Here is a 15,475-nt window from a genome sequence, read left to right on the forward strand (position 1 = left end):
CAATCGTGTGATTTACCCAGGGTTCTCTGGCGTTTGCTCTGCCAGGAACCCTTCGAGAGGACCATTGTGTGCCAGAGCTGCCTGGGTTCTGTGGCTGCGGCCGCCCGCAGCTGGAGGCTTGGACGCGAGAAGAGCTGTTAAGAGTTTTAACCTTTATAATAAACTGTTAACAGTAAGGAATTCTGTGATGAGCTGTTCCAGTAAATTATCAAGCCTCCGGAGGCAGTCCAACTTATTGCTGGTCACTCAAAAGGCCTGGGACTTGTGATTGCATCTTAAGTGGGAACAGACCTCTAAACCTGTGGGTCTGATGTTAATCTTGGTAGTCACGTGTCAGAATTGAACTGGTTGGTGTGGAGAATAAAACCCATATTTACTATGAGAAATGCTATAAGAAATAGTTCATATAAGGACAAAATAATACAGACAAGTAAGAAAGTCTATCACTCATGAAGCCTAACTGGAAGAAATACTAGAGGATGCAGTAAGGGAAAACCAGAAAATGAATCCAAGAGCAGTAAAACCAAGAAACCAGTAAGATCGCTTACTTAGGCCTACTAAATGGCACTACCACCACCTGGTTGGTTTAGACCAGCGATTTTCAACCTTTTTCATCTCATGGCACACATAAATGACTACATTATGTGGCACCCCTCCCACCCCCCAAACCCTCACACAAGAACAGGTAACCCGAAACTGCCTGCATTTCCTTTAACACAGAAGCTATTACACTAGTATCACTTGACTATTAATACCAAGCCAAAATGATTTTACCCATTTCCCAATCAGGTTCAGGCAATTAGCTTTTGGTTAAAAATTATAGGCAACTAGAACTTATATATATATTACTTACTAAACCCTCAAGCATCCAAAGCTGCTAGAATTTTGTGTTTATATGGGAAATATATTTGTACAAGAAAAAAAAAATCACCTGATGTTCTAATTATCATTTCCCATGAGAACATTAACTAGTTACCACTTAGTGTGATGGCTTTACACTATCTGAAACCAGGTGGAACGAGACAAAGGAACTGATTTTCGAACAATGACATCAACCATCCTACTAACAATATACTTCGCAATCCCTGCGGAGCAGCACTTTCACCCACAGTAAGCAGACGAGCCGGTGTGTTAAAAAGAACCTTTATTATACGTTTATAGTAGCCCCTCGTGTTCTCATGCTTTCTTGCCAGATGCCTTGGGAGCAGCAGGTGCTTTCTGGGCTGGGGCTTTCGGACCCTTTTGAGCTTTTGGAGGCGCTGCCTTCTGGCCTGCAGGTTTCTGGGCGGGAACCTTCTGGGCTGGAGCCTTCTTGCCTGCAGTGGTCACTTTTTTTGCTGGAACCTTTGCAGCAGCTGCTGCTGCTGCTGCTGCAGCTGCAGGCGCACCTTTAGCAGCAGGTGCTTTTTTGGGAGAAGCTTTCAGGAGAGCTGCCTTTTGAAGCTTCCTAACTTCAAGCTTGATTATTCGGTTCCTCTGAAAAATTTCAATGTAAGTATATTTACAACATATGCATACAAAAACAAGTGTCATATATGTATGTATGATGTATAAGAGAAAACCCTAATGTCTTAGACCCTCATATAATCAATCAACTTTGCTCTACTAAGCTTGGGCAAACAGAATTACCATATAAACAAGTTTAGGGTTAAAACATAATCCTGTACTAATTTTAAAAACTTACCATTTTCTTTGCCTTCATTACTTTGTAACGATCAAAATCTGTCATCTTGGCTTTCTGTAAAAAAGCAAAACACAAACCTCTTATACCACATTCCAACCCTCCAAGAAAGGTCAGAATTCAAATGCCTGTAAGTTATTACCTTTTCTCTGGCTTCAATCTTCTTGGCCCACCTGGTGGCTGCCCATTTTGTATTGATATCTGCCTTCTCCCAGGCTTGTCGAACATACTTCTGGCGGGCACTAGAGAGAGTCAAGACCAGAGATGAAGAAACCAGCTTTGAAGCAACACAAACCCAAGGGCAGCTTTCGCCCTCTGAAAAGCAGAACTGATACCCCCTCAGGTTAAACAGCATAAGCAAAATAATCCCAGAAGTGCCCTTCCATTTGTTGTACTTCTGGCTCTAGCTGTCTCTAGAGAACAAATACCACCTGGCACACCACATCTCTGGATGTCTTACAATCTCAAACACACAATAAATGCAGCACAGTTTAAAGTAAACTGTTAGTTACAGTAGGTGTCCCACTACACCCTGTCAATGCAGTTGAGATAACTGTACAGCAACATAGCAGTTAACGTCCATAGTCTACATCAAGCATGTCAAGAATTAATGATTTTCTCAATTCCTTGTAAGTAGCTGGGAATAGAACCACTTCAGCAGCTGTCACGAAATGATGCATGTTACATTTTTTAAAAATCCTCACCCGAGGATATTTTTCCCATTGATTTTTTTAAAGAGAGACTGGAGGGGAGGGGTGGGTGGTAGAGAAACATTGATGTGGTTGCCTCCCGTACTTGCCCCTACTGGGGCCAGGGATCGAGCATGCAACTCAGGTCCATACACTTGACTGGGAATTGAACCCAAGACCCTTCCGTCAGCAGGCCAACACTCTTACCACTGAGCAAAACTAGCTAGGGCAGTTAAATACTTCGGAAACATTCAACTAAGGGTAACTAGAATACTGGAAGAGACAAGAATTCGTTATTTTTGTTTTGGAACTAAAAGTGATTAAAATATGAACAGGAAACCTGAATTCCTAAAAAAAGGTCTTTGTTGTGTAAATTCTGAGAGGTACAAACAAAAGAGGATGGCAAATCTGCATACAGCAAAGCCAGAGGACTACCAGATCACAGCACATTTAAAGGGAAACCATGCCTGTCTACTACACTGGAAATTCTTCTGAATTGCTTCCATTCTTCAACACTGTTCACTATATTCTCAAGGGAAAACTAGTCAAACAACAAAAACTTTTTTTAAAAATTAAACCAAGAAAATGTTCTCTAGCACAGTGGTCGCCAACCGGTGGTCCGTGATGTCCGAAAGGGTGGCCACCGCTGCTCTAGCATAAACAAAGCTGGGAGGTGGATTTTACCTGTGTGGGAACTTAAGGATGAAGTCAGTGAGCTGCATGCATTTGAAAGGCATAGCCTGTCTCCTTACTTGAGTGCAAGGTCCATCAACCAAAGCCTAGAATACATAAGATCAAGACCTCAGTGCAAAACCTAACAGCATTCAATAGGATAGTCTGTACAACCCAATCCCTACTATTTAAATGCCTTTTTAAATGATTAAATTATTAGCAGTAGTTCAGCCTATTACCTAACTACATATAATTTACTTGACAATTTCAAGTCTTCAATCCTTACCTTCCCAACAAACAACTTTAAATGTTCATTCACAGCCTCTGGTCAATCCCTTAAGTTTGTGGTTCTCAATACTGACAATAGCAAACGAGGGCTTTCTACATGCCTGGCTTGTTCTAAACTCGCTTTATACGTATATAGTAGCTCATTTAAACCTCACCAATGTTTTGCTCATACTTAAAGGTTCTGGCTAGTTTACGCGGCAGAGATAATACTCAAACCCCCAAACACCCAAACTAAAATAAAGCCATCACCCACCCACAGACTCCTACCTCCGGGGGCCGCTGGGATCATTACAGCATACCATCCACTGCCATGTCAAGTTGTGACACTTTCCTTACACTTACCCTGTTCTGATCGATAACATCTACGATCGCGACCAGCTTCCCGGCATGAGGCCCAAAGGAGACGTAGGCCACCCGGCCAACCTCCACGAAGCGCCTGAACACCTAAAATGGGCCGGGGGGAGGAAAGCGAAACTAATTTAAAATTTTTTCCACATTTATAAGGTCCTGCAGTTTAAAGGCAGAGAGGCTCAGTACAGCGAAAAAGAACGTAGAGGGAAACACCCCCAAGTGCCACCGATCGACCTGGATAAGCGAAATTCGCAGAGGCGGGGACGGCGGCAAAAGCCGGGGTCTCGCCGACTTCCACGGCCCCGCCCGCCAGTCCCAGCCCCGCCAGGCCGCCGGCCCTCCAGCTCTGGCGGCGGCTGCGCGCACGCGTGGCCCAGGCGCGCCGGGCCTGCCGGGCCCTCCACGCGCTCATCGACCGCGGGCACGGGAAGCCCGCAAACTACGTGCTCCATTCGCCCGGGAACCCTCACCATGCGCTACGTAGAGCCCGCTGGGCGCCATTCCGCGCCCCCGCCCAGGCGGTGTTGCAGCTGCATGGCTGCCAGACGCCGGAGCCCGCAACACTGATACTCACCATGTTGGCGGCGCTCGGCGAGAAGGAACAAGGCCTTCCCGACCGTGCGCATGTGTAGAAAGCCGCCCCGCCCCTTGCGCTGAACGGAACGCCTACGTGGGCACTGATTGGTTACAGCTGGGGCGTGCGTGCGTACTCGCGCGCATGCTCACTGGGAAAACATGGCGGAGCCGGCCTGAGCCTGGGCGATTTTTCACTAAAGCCTGCAATGAGCTCGCCTTTGGTGATCCGGCGCTCGTGTGGCGGAAGGGAAGGTCCTCTCTTAGTAGTTTAGAGTGAAGAGTACAGAAGCTTTGACTCCAGGGTAACTTTGTCTACATTCCATTTGACTTTTTTTTAACATTCTTCCATCTTTCTTTCCACTACTCACCCTTCTTCTGATTTCTGTCTAAACGTTGTTACTCATGGTTTAGTGCTAGGTATTTTTTTTCTATCCCTGAGTGACTCCAGTAATTTTGTTAACGTTTTATTTTAAAGTAATTCAGACTGACAGAAAAGTTGCAAAGCTAATACAGGTAATTCCCCTAAATGCTAAATATTAACATTTTATGTTTGCATTTTCTGAACGATTTGAGAGAAAATTGCAGACGTGATGATTCTTTATCGCTACACTATTAAATGTGTTATTTTCTAAAAACAAAGACATATCTTACATAATAAGATTATCAAAATCAGGAAAATAATACGAATAGTCTGTTCTTTAATTTGCAGTCCTATTTAAATGTTATCGATTGTCCCATTTACAGTTGTTAGAGTAAATGCAAAAAAAATTTTTTTCTGTCCCTAACCGGTTTGGCTCAGTGGATAGAGCATCGTGGGCCTGCGGACTGAAAGGTCCCAGGTTCGATTCCGGTCAAGGGCACGTACCTTGCTTGCGGTCACATCCCCAGTAGGAGGTGTGCAAGAGGCAGCTGATTGATGTTTCTAGCTCTCTATCCCTCCCCCTTCCTCTCTGTAAAAAATCAATAAAATATATTTTTTTTAAAAAATTTTTTTCTCGTCCACAATCTAAACAAGTTGTGTTTAGTTAACATGTCTAGTTTTGTTTTTTTGTTTTGTTTTTAATCTGTTACAGTTCCTAAGCTTTTATCTTTTGTAATACTGACATTTTGACAATTTTTTTATATTTTTTTAAATATATTTCTTTATTGATTTCAGAGAGAAAGGGAGGAGAGAGAGAGAGAGAGAAACATCAATGATGAGAGAGAATCATTGATTGGCTGCCTCTTGCACGCCCCCTACTGGGGATTGAGCCTGAAACCAGGCATGTGCCCTTGGCTGGAATTGAACCTGGGACCCTTCAGTCCACAGGCTGACGCTCTATCCACTGAGCCAAGCCGGCTAGGGCCATTTTGGCATTTTTAAATACAGGTTAGTTGTTTTGTAGAATGTCTCGATATGGATTTGTTATCGTTTTCCTCACGATTACACTCAGATTATGCCTTTTTGGTAGAAATGCTGTGCCCTTGATGGCAGCATATCAGAACACATGCAGGATATCTCTTGTCAGTGTTACTATGGCAGTATTACTATTCATGACTTGATTAAGATTGTGATTATTTTGCTGACCATTCCCAAATCTATTTCAGTCGTTTCCTCTTAAGATCTATGCCAGCATCTATTCCTGGGACTGTTCTAAGCAGCCTTCTAAAGTGATCTGCTTTTCCACTGATCCATTTAATCTATTCTCTGCTCAGAAGTCAGAGGGATCTTTTTAAAAAACAAATCATGCCCTGGCAAGTGTGGCTCATTTGGGTGGGTGCCGGCCGGGGCACTGAAGGGTTGCCCCTGGTTTGATTCGCTAGTTCACTTGGATCCCTGGAAGGGGGTGTGCAGGAGGCAGCCCATCTAAGTTGTGCTCTCACATCGATGTTGCTCTCCCTCTCCTCTCCAAAAATCAATAAAATTTAAATCAATAAATAAAATCACATCTTTCTGTTTAAAACATTTCAATGACTTTCTACACTATTTAGAATAACTGCTTATTCCGGCCTGCATCATAGGCTCCTACACGCAAATCCCTTATTCCCCTTCACTGTGCTTCAGCCACACTGGTCTTCTTGAACAGGACAAGCGCTCCCCTTCTCCATGACTTGGACATGGTATTTCCCGTGCCAAGAATGCTCTTCCTTTTGTTCATTCTCATTGCATGATTGCCACATAAAAAAGGTCCGTCCCCTTGTCCCTTTACTAGATCAGCTTTTTGTTTTCCTCAGAGTTCTTACCACAATTGTTTGACTCCTTTTTTCTGTCCATTTAGCTGTAGTTTTGCACCAACTAAAGTAAGTTCTATGGCCCTAACTGGTTTGGCTCAGTGGATAGAGCATCGGCCTGCGGACTGAAAGGTCCCAGGTTCGATTCCAGTCAAGGGCATGTACCTTGGTTGCAGGCACATCCCCAGTAGGGGGTGTGCAGGAGGCAGCTGATCGATGTTTCTCTCTCATTGATGTTTCTAACTCTCTATCCCTCTCCCTTTCTCTCTGTAAAAAATCAATAAAGTATATTTTAAAAAAAATAAAAATTAAGTTCTATGAGGGCAGGACCTTGACCATCTTCTTTTCTTAGCACAATGCCTCCTAAGGGGCTCAATAAGTGGGTAGCGAATGATTGAGTCTTTAGGCCTTGGTATCCTGCTTTATAATTAACAAAGCAAAAGACATGAATAAGAACATGCTAGCAGTCTGGTTGTGGTAAGAGCCCCAAACCGGAAACTATCCAAAGGCCCATAAACAAGAGAATGGATAAATCGTGGAAGTCTTTATAATGGAGTCAGCAGCATCTACGCGGAACATGGATGCATTCACACATAACAGTGAAGTAAGTCCGACACATAGAGTGTATGCCGTGTGATTTCACTTCTGTAAAGTTCAAAACAGGCAAACTAATCTTTGGTTGTTAGAAGTGAATGAACGTGTTTACCCTTGGAGTAGGCAGGGGCGGCTGGAGGTGAAGAGAGACTTCTGAGCTGCTGGTGGCCAGTTTCCTCTGCGTGTTGGTTACCCGAGTATGTTCAGCTTGTGGAAATTCATAGCTTTACCTTTAGGGCTGGTACATTTATTTTCCCCAAATAAATGGTAGCTTAAAAACGCACACACAAAAACAACGTTTAAAATGGAATTTTCTGTCTTTAACACCAGAGAGTCTGATTTGCTGGTCTGAGGAGGGGCAAGAATCATTTAAAAATAAAGCTCCCCCACCTGGCAGGTGTGGCTCAGTGGTTGAGCATCGACCTATGAACCAGGAGGTCATGGTTAGATTCCTGGTGAGGGCACATGCCCAGGTTGTGGGCTGCATTCCCAGTCTGGGGTGTGCAGGAGGCGGCTGATCAATGATTCTCTCTCACTGATGTTTCTAATCTCTCCTCCCTTCTCTGAAAGCAATAAAAATATATTTAAAAAACAGACAAACAACAACAAAAACAAGCTCCCCAGTGATTCACTGAACACACTTTGGCAAACACTTTCGGATTCTCCAGTTACAAAATGATTTTTCTAAAGTTCATCGTCTGATTAAGTCAACCCTATTTAAAGTCCTCCAAATGTTCATTTTAATCCTCTGTTCTACAGAATCAAGTCCAAACTGCCCAGCCTGGCATTCAAGGCCCTGCACAACAATTTGGCAATAGCTACAGGTCTCACAGCTTTTCACATAGTTGGTCTCCCTTTTCCTAGAACGTGCTCCTCACTCTACAGCGTCCTTGAGGAAGCATCTATAGATCCCTTCCCAGGCAGCCCCAGGCTGTTTTCAGATTTCTCTGAAGCTCTATGACAGCGGTTCTCAACCTGTGGGTCGCGACCCCATTGGGGGTCGAACGACCCTTTCACAGGGGTCGCCTGAGACATCCTGCATATCAGATATTTACATTACGATTCATAACAGTAGCAAAATGACAGGAAGTAGCAACGAAAATAATTTTATGGTTGGGGGTCATGAGGAACTGTATTAGAGGGTCGCGGCATTAGGAAAGTTGAGAACCACTGCTCTATGATAATGGCAAGGTAACTCTAAGTAAGCCTGTGTGTCGGGAAATGAGCAAGATAATCATTAGCAGCTTCTTACATCAGAAACCAAGCATAAGCAGAACTCTGATAGGCCGGCTACACCCCTTCTGAGACACCCAACTGGGAGGATTGGCTAGTCTTGTCCCATCCACATCCTCCTTTACAAATAATTTTGAATCAATTCATAGATGTGATGGTCAATTTTATGTGTCAATGTGGCTAGGCTACAATCTTCAGTTACTCATTTTTCTATAAGGTGTTGCTGGGAAGGTATTTTGTAGGTGTGATTAAAGCCCACATCAGTTATTTTTAAGTAAGGGAAATTATCACCTTAGTGAGCCTGACTAAATCAGCTGAAAGACCTTAGGAGCAGAGCCAACCAATGCTCCCCAAGAAAGAACAAATTCCACCTGTGGGCAGTAGCTGTTGCTCAAGCCCAGAGTTCAGTCTGCCATTCTGAACAGCCTGCCCTGGGGATTACAGACTTGCCTGGCCAGGCCCTACAATTGCATAAGAAATTGATGGCAAAAACAATCTCTTAACATCTGTCTCCTACTGGTTCTCTTTCTCTGGTTAAACCCTGACGGCTGTACCAGATATATCATTTCATCTGGAAGTAGTTTTTAGCAAGTATGTAAATGGTAAGGATTCTTGGGGACTACGGGGAGGCGGGGAGCGGGGGCGGAATTCACAAGACCATTATCTCACCTGAACAAAAATTAGCAGGAATGCTTGTAGCAAATGTTCAGATTTCTGATTGTCTCAGTATTTTATAATATCCTATCCAATAATCCTACCTAAAGAAGAGTAATATTCGAATTAACCATCACTCTGCTACACCCACAAGCCACGCCCACTAGCCAATCAGGAGCGAATATGCAAATAAACCCAACCAAGATGGCTACAGCCACAGAGAGCAGGAGGGAGGCTTGGGTTTCCCCGGCAATGGAGGAAGCCAAGCTTTCTGCCTGCCCTTGCTGGCCTAGGCCTCCACTCAAGGCTACAAAGTTTCAATGATAGAAGATACATAAATCCAAACAGAAATGGCAGCAGCCATGGAGCTGGAAAGAGCAGGAGGCTAGGGTTGCCCGCAGCAATGGAGGAAGCCAAGCTTCTGCAGCCCTGGCCAGCCCAGGCCTCCACTTAAGGCTACAAAGTTTCAATTATAGAAGATACATAAATCCCAATAGAAATGGCTGCCCCCACGGAGCAAGCAGAAGGCTTGGCTCCGCTCCAGGCTACAAAGTTTCAGTTATAGAAGATAAATAAACCCCAGATACCAGGGCCTCCACTTGGGTCACCAGGGGGCGTGGCCGGCCTGCAAACCACCACAGGCCCCTTGCCCAGGCCGCCCCACGCCCCAAGAGAACCCCCACCCTGATCCGGGACACCCTTCAGGGCAAACCAGCTGGCCCCCACCCATGCACCAGGCCTCTATCCTATCTAATAAAAGAGTAATATGCAGATTGACCATCACTCCAACACACAAGATGGCTGCCCCCATTTGGTCAAAGATCCTGCCTCCATGTGGACACAAGATGGCCACCACAAGATGGCCAGCAGGGGAGGGCAGTTGGGAGGAACCAGGCCTGCAAGGGAGGGCAGTTGTGGGCAATCAGGCCAGCAGGGGAGGGCAGTTGAGAGGAACCAGGCCTGCAAGGGAGGGCAGTTGTGGGCGATCAGGCCAGCAGGGGAGGGCAGTTGGGAGGGACCAGGCCTGCAAGGGAGGGCAGTTGTGGGTGATCAAGCCTGCAGGGGAGGGCAGTTAGGATGACCACGCTGGCAGAGGAGGGAAGTTGGGGGCGACCAGGCCTGCAGGGAAAGGCAGTTGGGAGGGACCCAGGCCTGCAGGGGAGGGCAGTTAGGGGTGACCAGGCCTGCAGGGGAGGGCACTTAGGGGTGACCAGGCCTGCAGGGGAGGGCAGTTGGGGGGACCCAGGCCTGCAGGGGACAGCAGTTGGGGGGGACCAGGCCTGCAGGGGACAGCAGTTGGGGGGGACCAGGCCTGCAGGGGAGGGCAGTTAGGGGAAAACAGGCTGGCAGGGGAGCAGTTAGGCATCAATCAGGCTGGCAGGGGAGTGGTTAGGGGTGATCAGGCTGGCAGGCAGAAGCGGTAAGGGGCAATCAGGAAGGCAGGCAGGTGAGCAGTTGGGAACCAGCAGTCCTGGATTGTGAGAGGGATGTCAAACGGGCAGTCGGACATCCCTCGAGGGGTCCCAGATTGGAGAGGATGCAGGCTGGGCTGAGGGACACCGCCCCCCCGCCCCGTGCACAAATTTCGTGCACCAGGCCTCTAGTTAAAAATAATCTTGAACTAATATTTATTTTTAGCATCATTAATGAGGTTGAAACAAAAAATACCCAACCTGGGAAAGATTTTCTCCATGGTTCCAGCAGAGGGCCTTCATGTCTCATGTGTTAGCATAGAGTAGACTTTTGGCGAATGTATGATGAATGAATGAATGAATGAATGAATGAATGAGTAAATGGATGAAAGAAATACTTTTTAAAACTCTTATTCATTGCCTATACTCCCTGCCAGACACTGGCTAAGTGCTACATTTCTCCTAACAATCACATGAGGTACTAGTAGATATTAGCCCCAGAGATTGAAAGACTTTATGCCGATCATAGAGGTAGCAAATAACAAATTCTTGAGTTAACCCAGATCTATAATTTTATCTTTTAAATGTTATATAGGACATACAGAAAGTGCATACAGGGTTCAAAAAAGGGAACGCCTGTAATTACTACCTAGTTATAGAATATCAATCACCATCACCCCAAAAGTTCTGTTATTATGGAATGAATTTTTGTGTGCCCCCGATATTCATATGTTAGAAGTCCGAACCCCCAATGTGGTGGTATTTGGATATGGGACTTTGGGGAGGTAATTAGGGTTAGATGAGGTCATGAGGGGGTGCCCACTATCATGATGGAATTAGTACCATTATAAAAAGAGATACCAGAGAGCTCACCCGCTCTTTCTGCACAAGCAGAGAGACAAGGTCCTGTGAGGACTCCAGGAGAAGGCAGCTGTCTACAAGCCAGAGAGTTCTCGCCAGGAACTGAATCAGCTGGCACCTTGATCTTCGACGTCCCAGCTTCCAGAACTGTGCAAAATTACATTTCTGTTGTTTAAGCCATCCAGTCTCTGATATTTTGTTATGGCAGCCCTAGCAGACTAAGACATCTGTTTATTCCTTTCCAGACACAATCTCTGTTCCCCCCAAATTTAAGAGCAATAATTTTCTTGCTTTTCTTTAGAGTTTATCTTCTGTGTTTAGTTTTGCCAGTTTTTGAACTTTACATAAATGAAATTATACTTGCTTTTTACCCTATGTTTGTAAGATCCATCCATATTGAACATATTTGTAGTTCTTTTGTTTTCACACCATATGGTATTTTCTAGCACAGATATATCCCTATTTATTCTTTCATTTTATGGGATGGGCATGTTGGTTGCCAGTAAGAATACTCTTAGGTGTGCATCCTGGTGTATACATGCATACATATCTTAGAACACATATTCTCTAAGGTATATACCTTGGACTAGATTTCCAGGTTATTAGGTATGCATATCTTCAACTTTTTAGACAGTACCACAGTTTCTCAGAGTGATCACATTAATTTACATGGTCAGATTTTCTAATTTTTGCAAAACCAATGGGCATATTGTATTATCTCATTGTAAGTCTTGATATGTGTTGCCCTGAACTATGTAATGGCATTGAACACATTTTCATATTTATTGAACATTTAGATTTCTCCTTTAGTACAGTGTCTTTTCAAGTTTTTTGCCCATTTAGAAAAAATTGGATCATCTGCCTTTTCCCCACTGATTTGTAGGAATTCTTCATGTTAAATTTAGAAACTAGTCCTTTATCAGTCATATATGTTGCAAATACCTTCTTCCACTCTGCGGTTTGTCTTTTCATTCTTTTAATGGTGTTTTTGATGAATAGACATTCTTAATTTTAATGTAATCACTATTTATTACATTAAAATAAATATCAAGTATTCTCCTATGGTTAAGGCCTTTGTGTATGTGTGTTAAGAATCCCTTTCCTTATTCAAGATCTCAAAATCTCAAAACCCTTCAGTCCTCGGGCCCATGCTCTATCCACTGAGCCAAACTGGCTAGGGTACCTTCTGTCTATTTTAGAAACAAGCCATATGCACACACAAAGACGAATAATGATACAAGAATTTATGATGTAATTCGTTTTTAAAAGGTGATCCAGGAGATAGGCCATAGTGTGTGTAAGGAAAGCTTTGTGAAAGAAGTAGAGCTAAAATTGGGCCTCGAGAAATATGCATTATTTGGATGGATTGGAGGATGACCCAGTCTAGGTAGGGAGAACTCTGTGAGCAAAGGTGCATTTTGGGATGGGAGCAGCCATTCGGGGTGGGAATCAAGATCTAAATGGTAAGGGGGGGAAAGGAAAATATCTAAATGGCAGGCTGTGGCCTCACAGAAGCTTTGACTGTCAAATAAGGTAAAGAAATGTTCAACACAATTACTAGTATCTCCAGGAGCCAAAGGTTTACCAAAGTGGAGCTCTTTGAACTCCCTGAAATAAAAGTGATAATAATGCACAATTTTCTTAATTCACTAGGCAAGTTTTCTTAAGAAAATGTTCTCAGTTTTTAAAGCTTCTCATCAATATTACCTTGGGGCCTTAGGAGAAAGAGTACCATGTGCAAGGTAACAAACACACACGCTGCAAGTCAAAATAAAATCCGCGTCATTTATTCCACATTGAGCTACCAAAGGACGATCTGAAATCATGTTGATTTTCAGTCTGTAGCCATTGGACATGCCGGAGCTCTCCCCCACCCCATTTAGGTGTTAGACGTCCCTGCAGCTTTCTTTTCTTTCTCCAAAGTCAAGAACTATGGCCGCTATGCCGTGAGGTCTACCACCCAGGAAAGTAACGGGTAAGCAAATCATAGACTAGGATGCCTTGTGGCAGCATCAAGCATATCTGTGGAATGGTGGACAGAATGTACACACCATGCTAACGATTTCTGGAAAGAGAGCCCAAAGCAAAAGCCTATTAAAGGCAAAAAGATGTGGGACATGATACCCTCGCTAGGAGTAAATGTTTCATAGGGTGACAGGAGCAATGTGAAGGGGAGGGGAGGATAATGATACAGACACCGGCTGCCGTCTAATGACCAGAGCAGGGGTCCTCAAACTTTTTAAACAGGGGGCCAGTTCACTGTCCCTCAGACCGTTGGAGGGCCGGACTATAGTTTGAAAAAAAAACTGAACAAATTCCTATGCGCACTGCGGGCCCGGGACGAGTCGGCTGCTAAGCAGGACAGGCAGCGGCACCCGGCGGGCCGGATAAACGTCCTCGGCGGGCCGCATGTGGCCCGCAGGCCGTAGTTTGAGGACCCCTGGACCAGAGCCCTGAGCGGGAGGGAATCCCACTTGGGGAATGGCCAGCTGTTTTCTGGGAGACTTGCTGTGCGTTCTGCCTGCATGACAGAAGCTGGCTATGGCCACTGTTCTTGGGTGTAAAGCAGTCTTCTGCCCCATATATTCTACCAACCTGAGGGAGCTCAATGTTTATGGGATTGCTAAAGGAAAGTCTCCGTTAAGGACCAGTGGGCGGAAGCCATACAATGAGACATCTGATTGGGTCAGATGCTTAGCGGGACTGCCAGGAGGAACACGGCATTTCTAAGGGAGGACAGGATGCAAAATGTGCCCTGGGGTCCATTCTTCAACATTGAACTGTCATAATCTCTGCTTCCTCTTCCTCGGGGGCCCTGGAATAAAGAGCCGGCCTTGAGGGCCTGTCTCTCCTGTTCCCCAGGGCGGCAGCATTGGGTGGTGGGGTCTCTGAGGAGCAGTGTGTACAGAACAGTTGAGGGACTCCCCAAGAGGTGCTTTGGCATACATCAGTATCTGAGAGGCGCACGACCTAAGTATTTGACTGTGGTGGTGTTTCCCGCAGACGGGCATTTCACTGGCATCGTCTGGTGCCACCCAGGCTGGACCTGGGCAGCCCTCGAGGTCCTGCAGCTGCTCACTCGGCTCACTCGGAATCCACTGCATGGTCCAAGGCATGCTGGGAGCGCCTCTGGCTCCTAGACAACGCATACAGGTACACCAGGAATGCCAGGCACAGCAAGGCCACTCCCGTGAAGAAGGCAAGGATGCTCATAAAGGTAGGTAGCTTCATGGGCAGGCGGATCAGGGGGATTTCGGCTGGGATCTGGTTGGTCAGGGTGAGCATGTAGCCAAGAGACCAGGCTATGCTGCTATTTTCCACCTGTGAAGTAGAGGAGATGGCTCAGTTCTCAGGGCAGGGGTTGAGGTGGGAATGCCATACCCGGGGCACACCACTGTCACCGGCACGGAACACCCACCGGAAAGGAGGTCAAAGGACTTGCCCAAGTTCAGACACTGCAGAGGCTGGGCTAGAATCTAAGTCACTGGGACCCCCAAAGGCTCGAGCGCCCTAACTCCAGCATTGCAGAGAAAAGCCAGAACTAGTCCACACAACCTCGTCACGGCCAAGTGGGAAGAGGGCAGAGCTGATAACAGTGAAACATTGTTGCCGGCTGTACAGAGTGTCTGCGGCTAAAGAAAGAAGGTAATGTGTGTTCGCTAAACCAAGGGCCAGTTTCTAAGAAACAGGCTTTGTCAATTTCTTCTGGTAATTCAATCAATTTTTGGTTTGCACAATTTTAGGTTGTTTTATTAGATGGATAAGTATTTTGAATTTGCAATCTTCATGATGAATTGAACTTTTTGTCATTATGTTGTAATCCTCTCTATCTTGAATGATGTTCTTTATCTTAAAGACTATTGTTTTCAGATATTAAATAGCTACAGCAGTTTTCTTTTGGGTGATGTTTGCCTGACAGTTTAAAAAAAACATCTTTTTTTTTTCACTTTCAATTTTTCCAGATCCTGATGGGTGAAGCCCAAGTGTTTCTTTAAAGTGTTTCTCTGATGAATTACATATATTTGATTTTTAAAAATCAGGTGTGACAATGTCTGTCTTTTAACTGGTAGGTTTGGTCCATTTATGATTATTGTAATGGTTGATATATTTGGACTCCTAATATCTTACTTTTAAATTTTTAATTGGTGCTCTCCTATAAATAAAAGGCTAATATGCAAATCAACCAAATGGTGGAACAACCGGTCGCTATGACACACACTGACCACCAGACGCTCAATGCAGGAGCTGTCCCC

General features: G+C 45.1%; 1 protein-coding gene across 8 annotated transcripts in view; it reads right to left on the minus strand.

Annotated features, from left to right (window-relative positions):
* Positions 1-1,127: 1,127 nt before the first annotated feature.
* The window catches only part of LOC308252256 (ectonucleoside triphosphate diphosphohydrolase 3-like), a 45,928-nt gene continuing 31,580 nt past the window's right edge, over positions 1,128-15,475 (minus strand). For 3 of the 8 annotated variants that reach the window (XM_080676603.1, XM_080676605.1, XM_080676604.1), the window contains exon 11: positions 12,988-14,543. In XM_080676603.1, coding sequence (XP_080532729.1) covers positions 14,307-14,543 — 237 coding nt within the window. In that variant the 3' untranslated portion in view covers positions 12,988-14,306. Of the gene's footprint in view, positions 1,477-1,684; positions 1,739-1,823; positions 1,924-3,054; positions 3,150-3,672; positions 3,775-4,151; positions 4,316-12,987; positions 14,544-15,475 lie in introns of those variants that run through there. The other 5 variants (XM_080676601.1, XM_080676602.1, XM_080676606.1 and 2 more) reach the window with 4 other exon arrangements.

The sequence above is a fragment of the Plecotus auritus genome, assembly GCF_963455305.1.
Source record: "Plecotus auritus genome assembly, chromosome: 6".
Lineage (NCBI taxonomy): Eukaryota > Metazoa > Chordata > Mammalia > Chiroptera > Vespertilionidae > Plecotus > Plecotus auritus.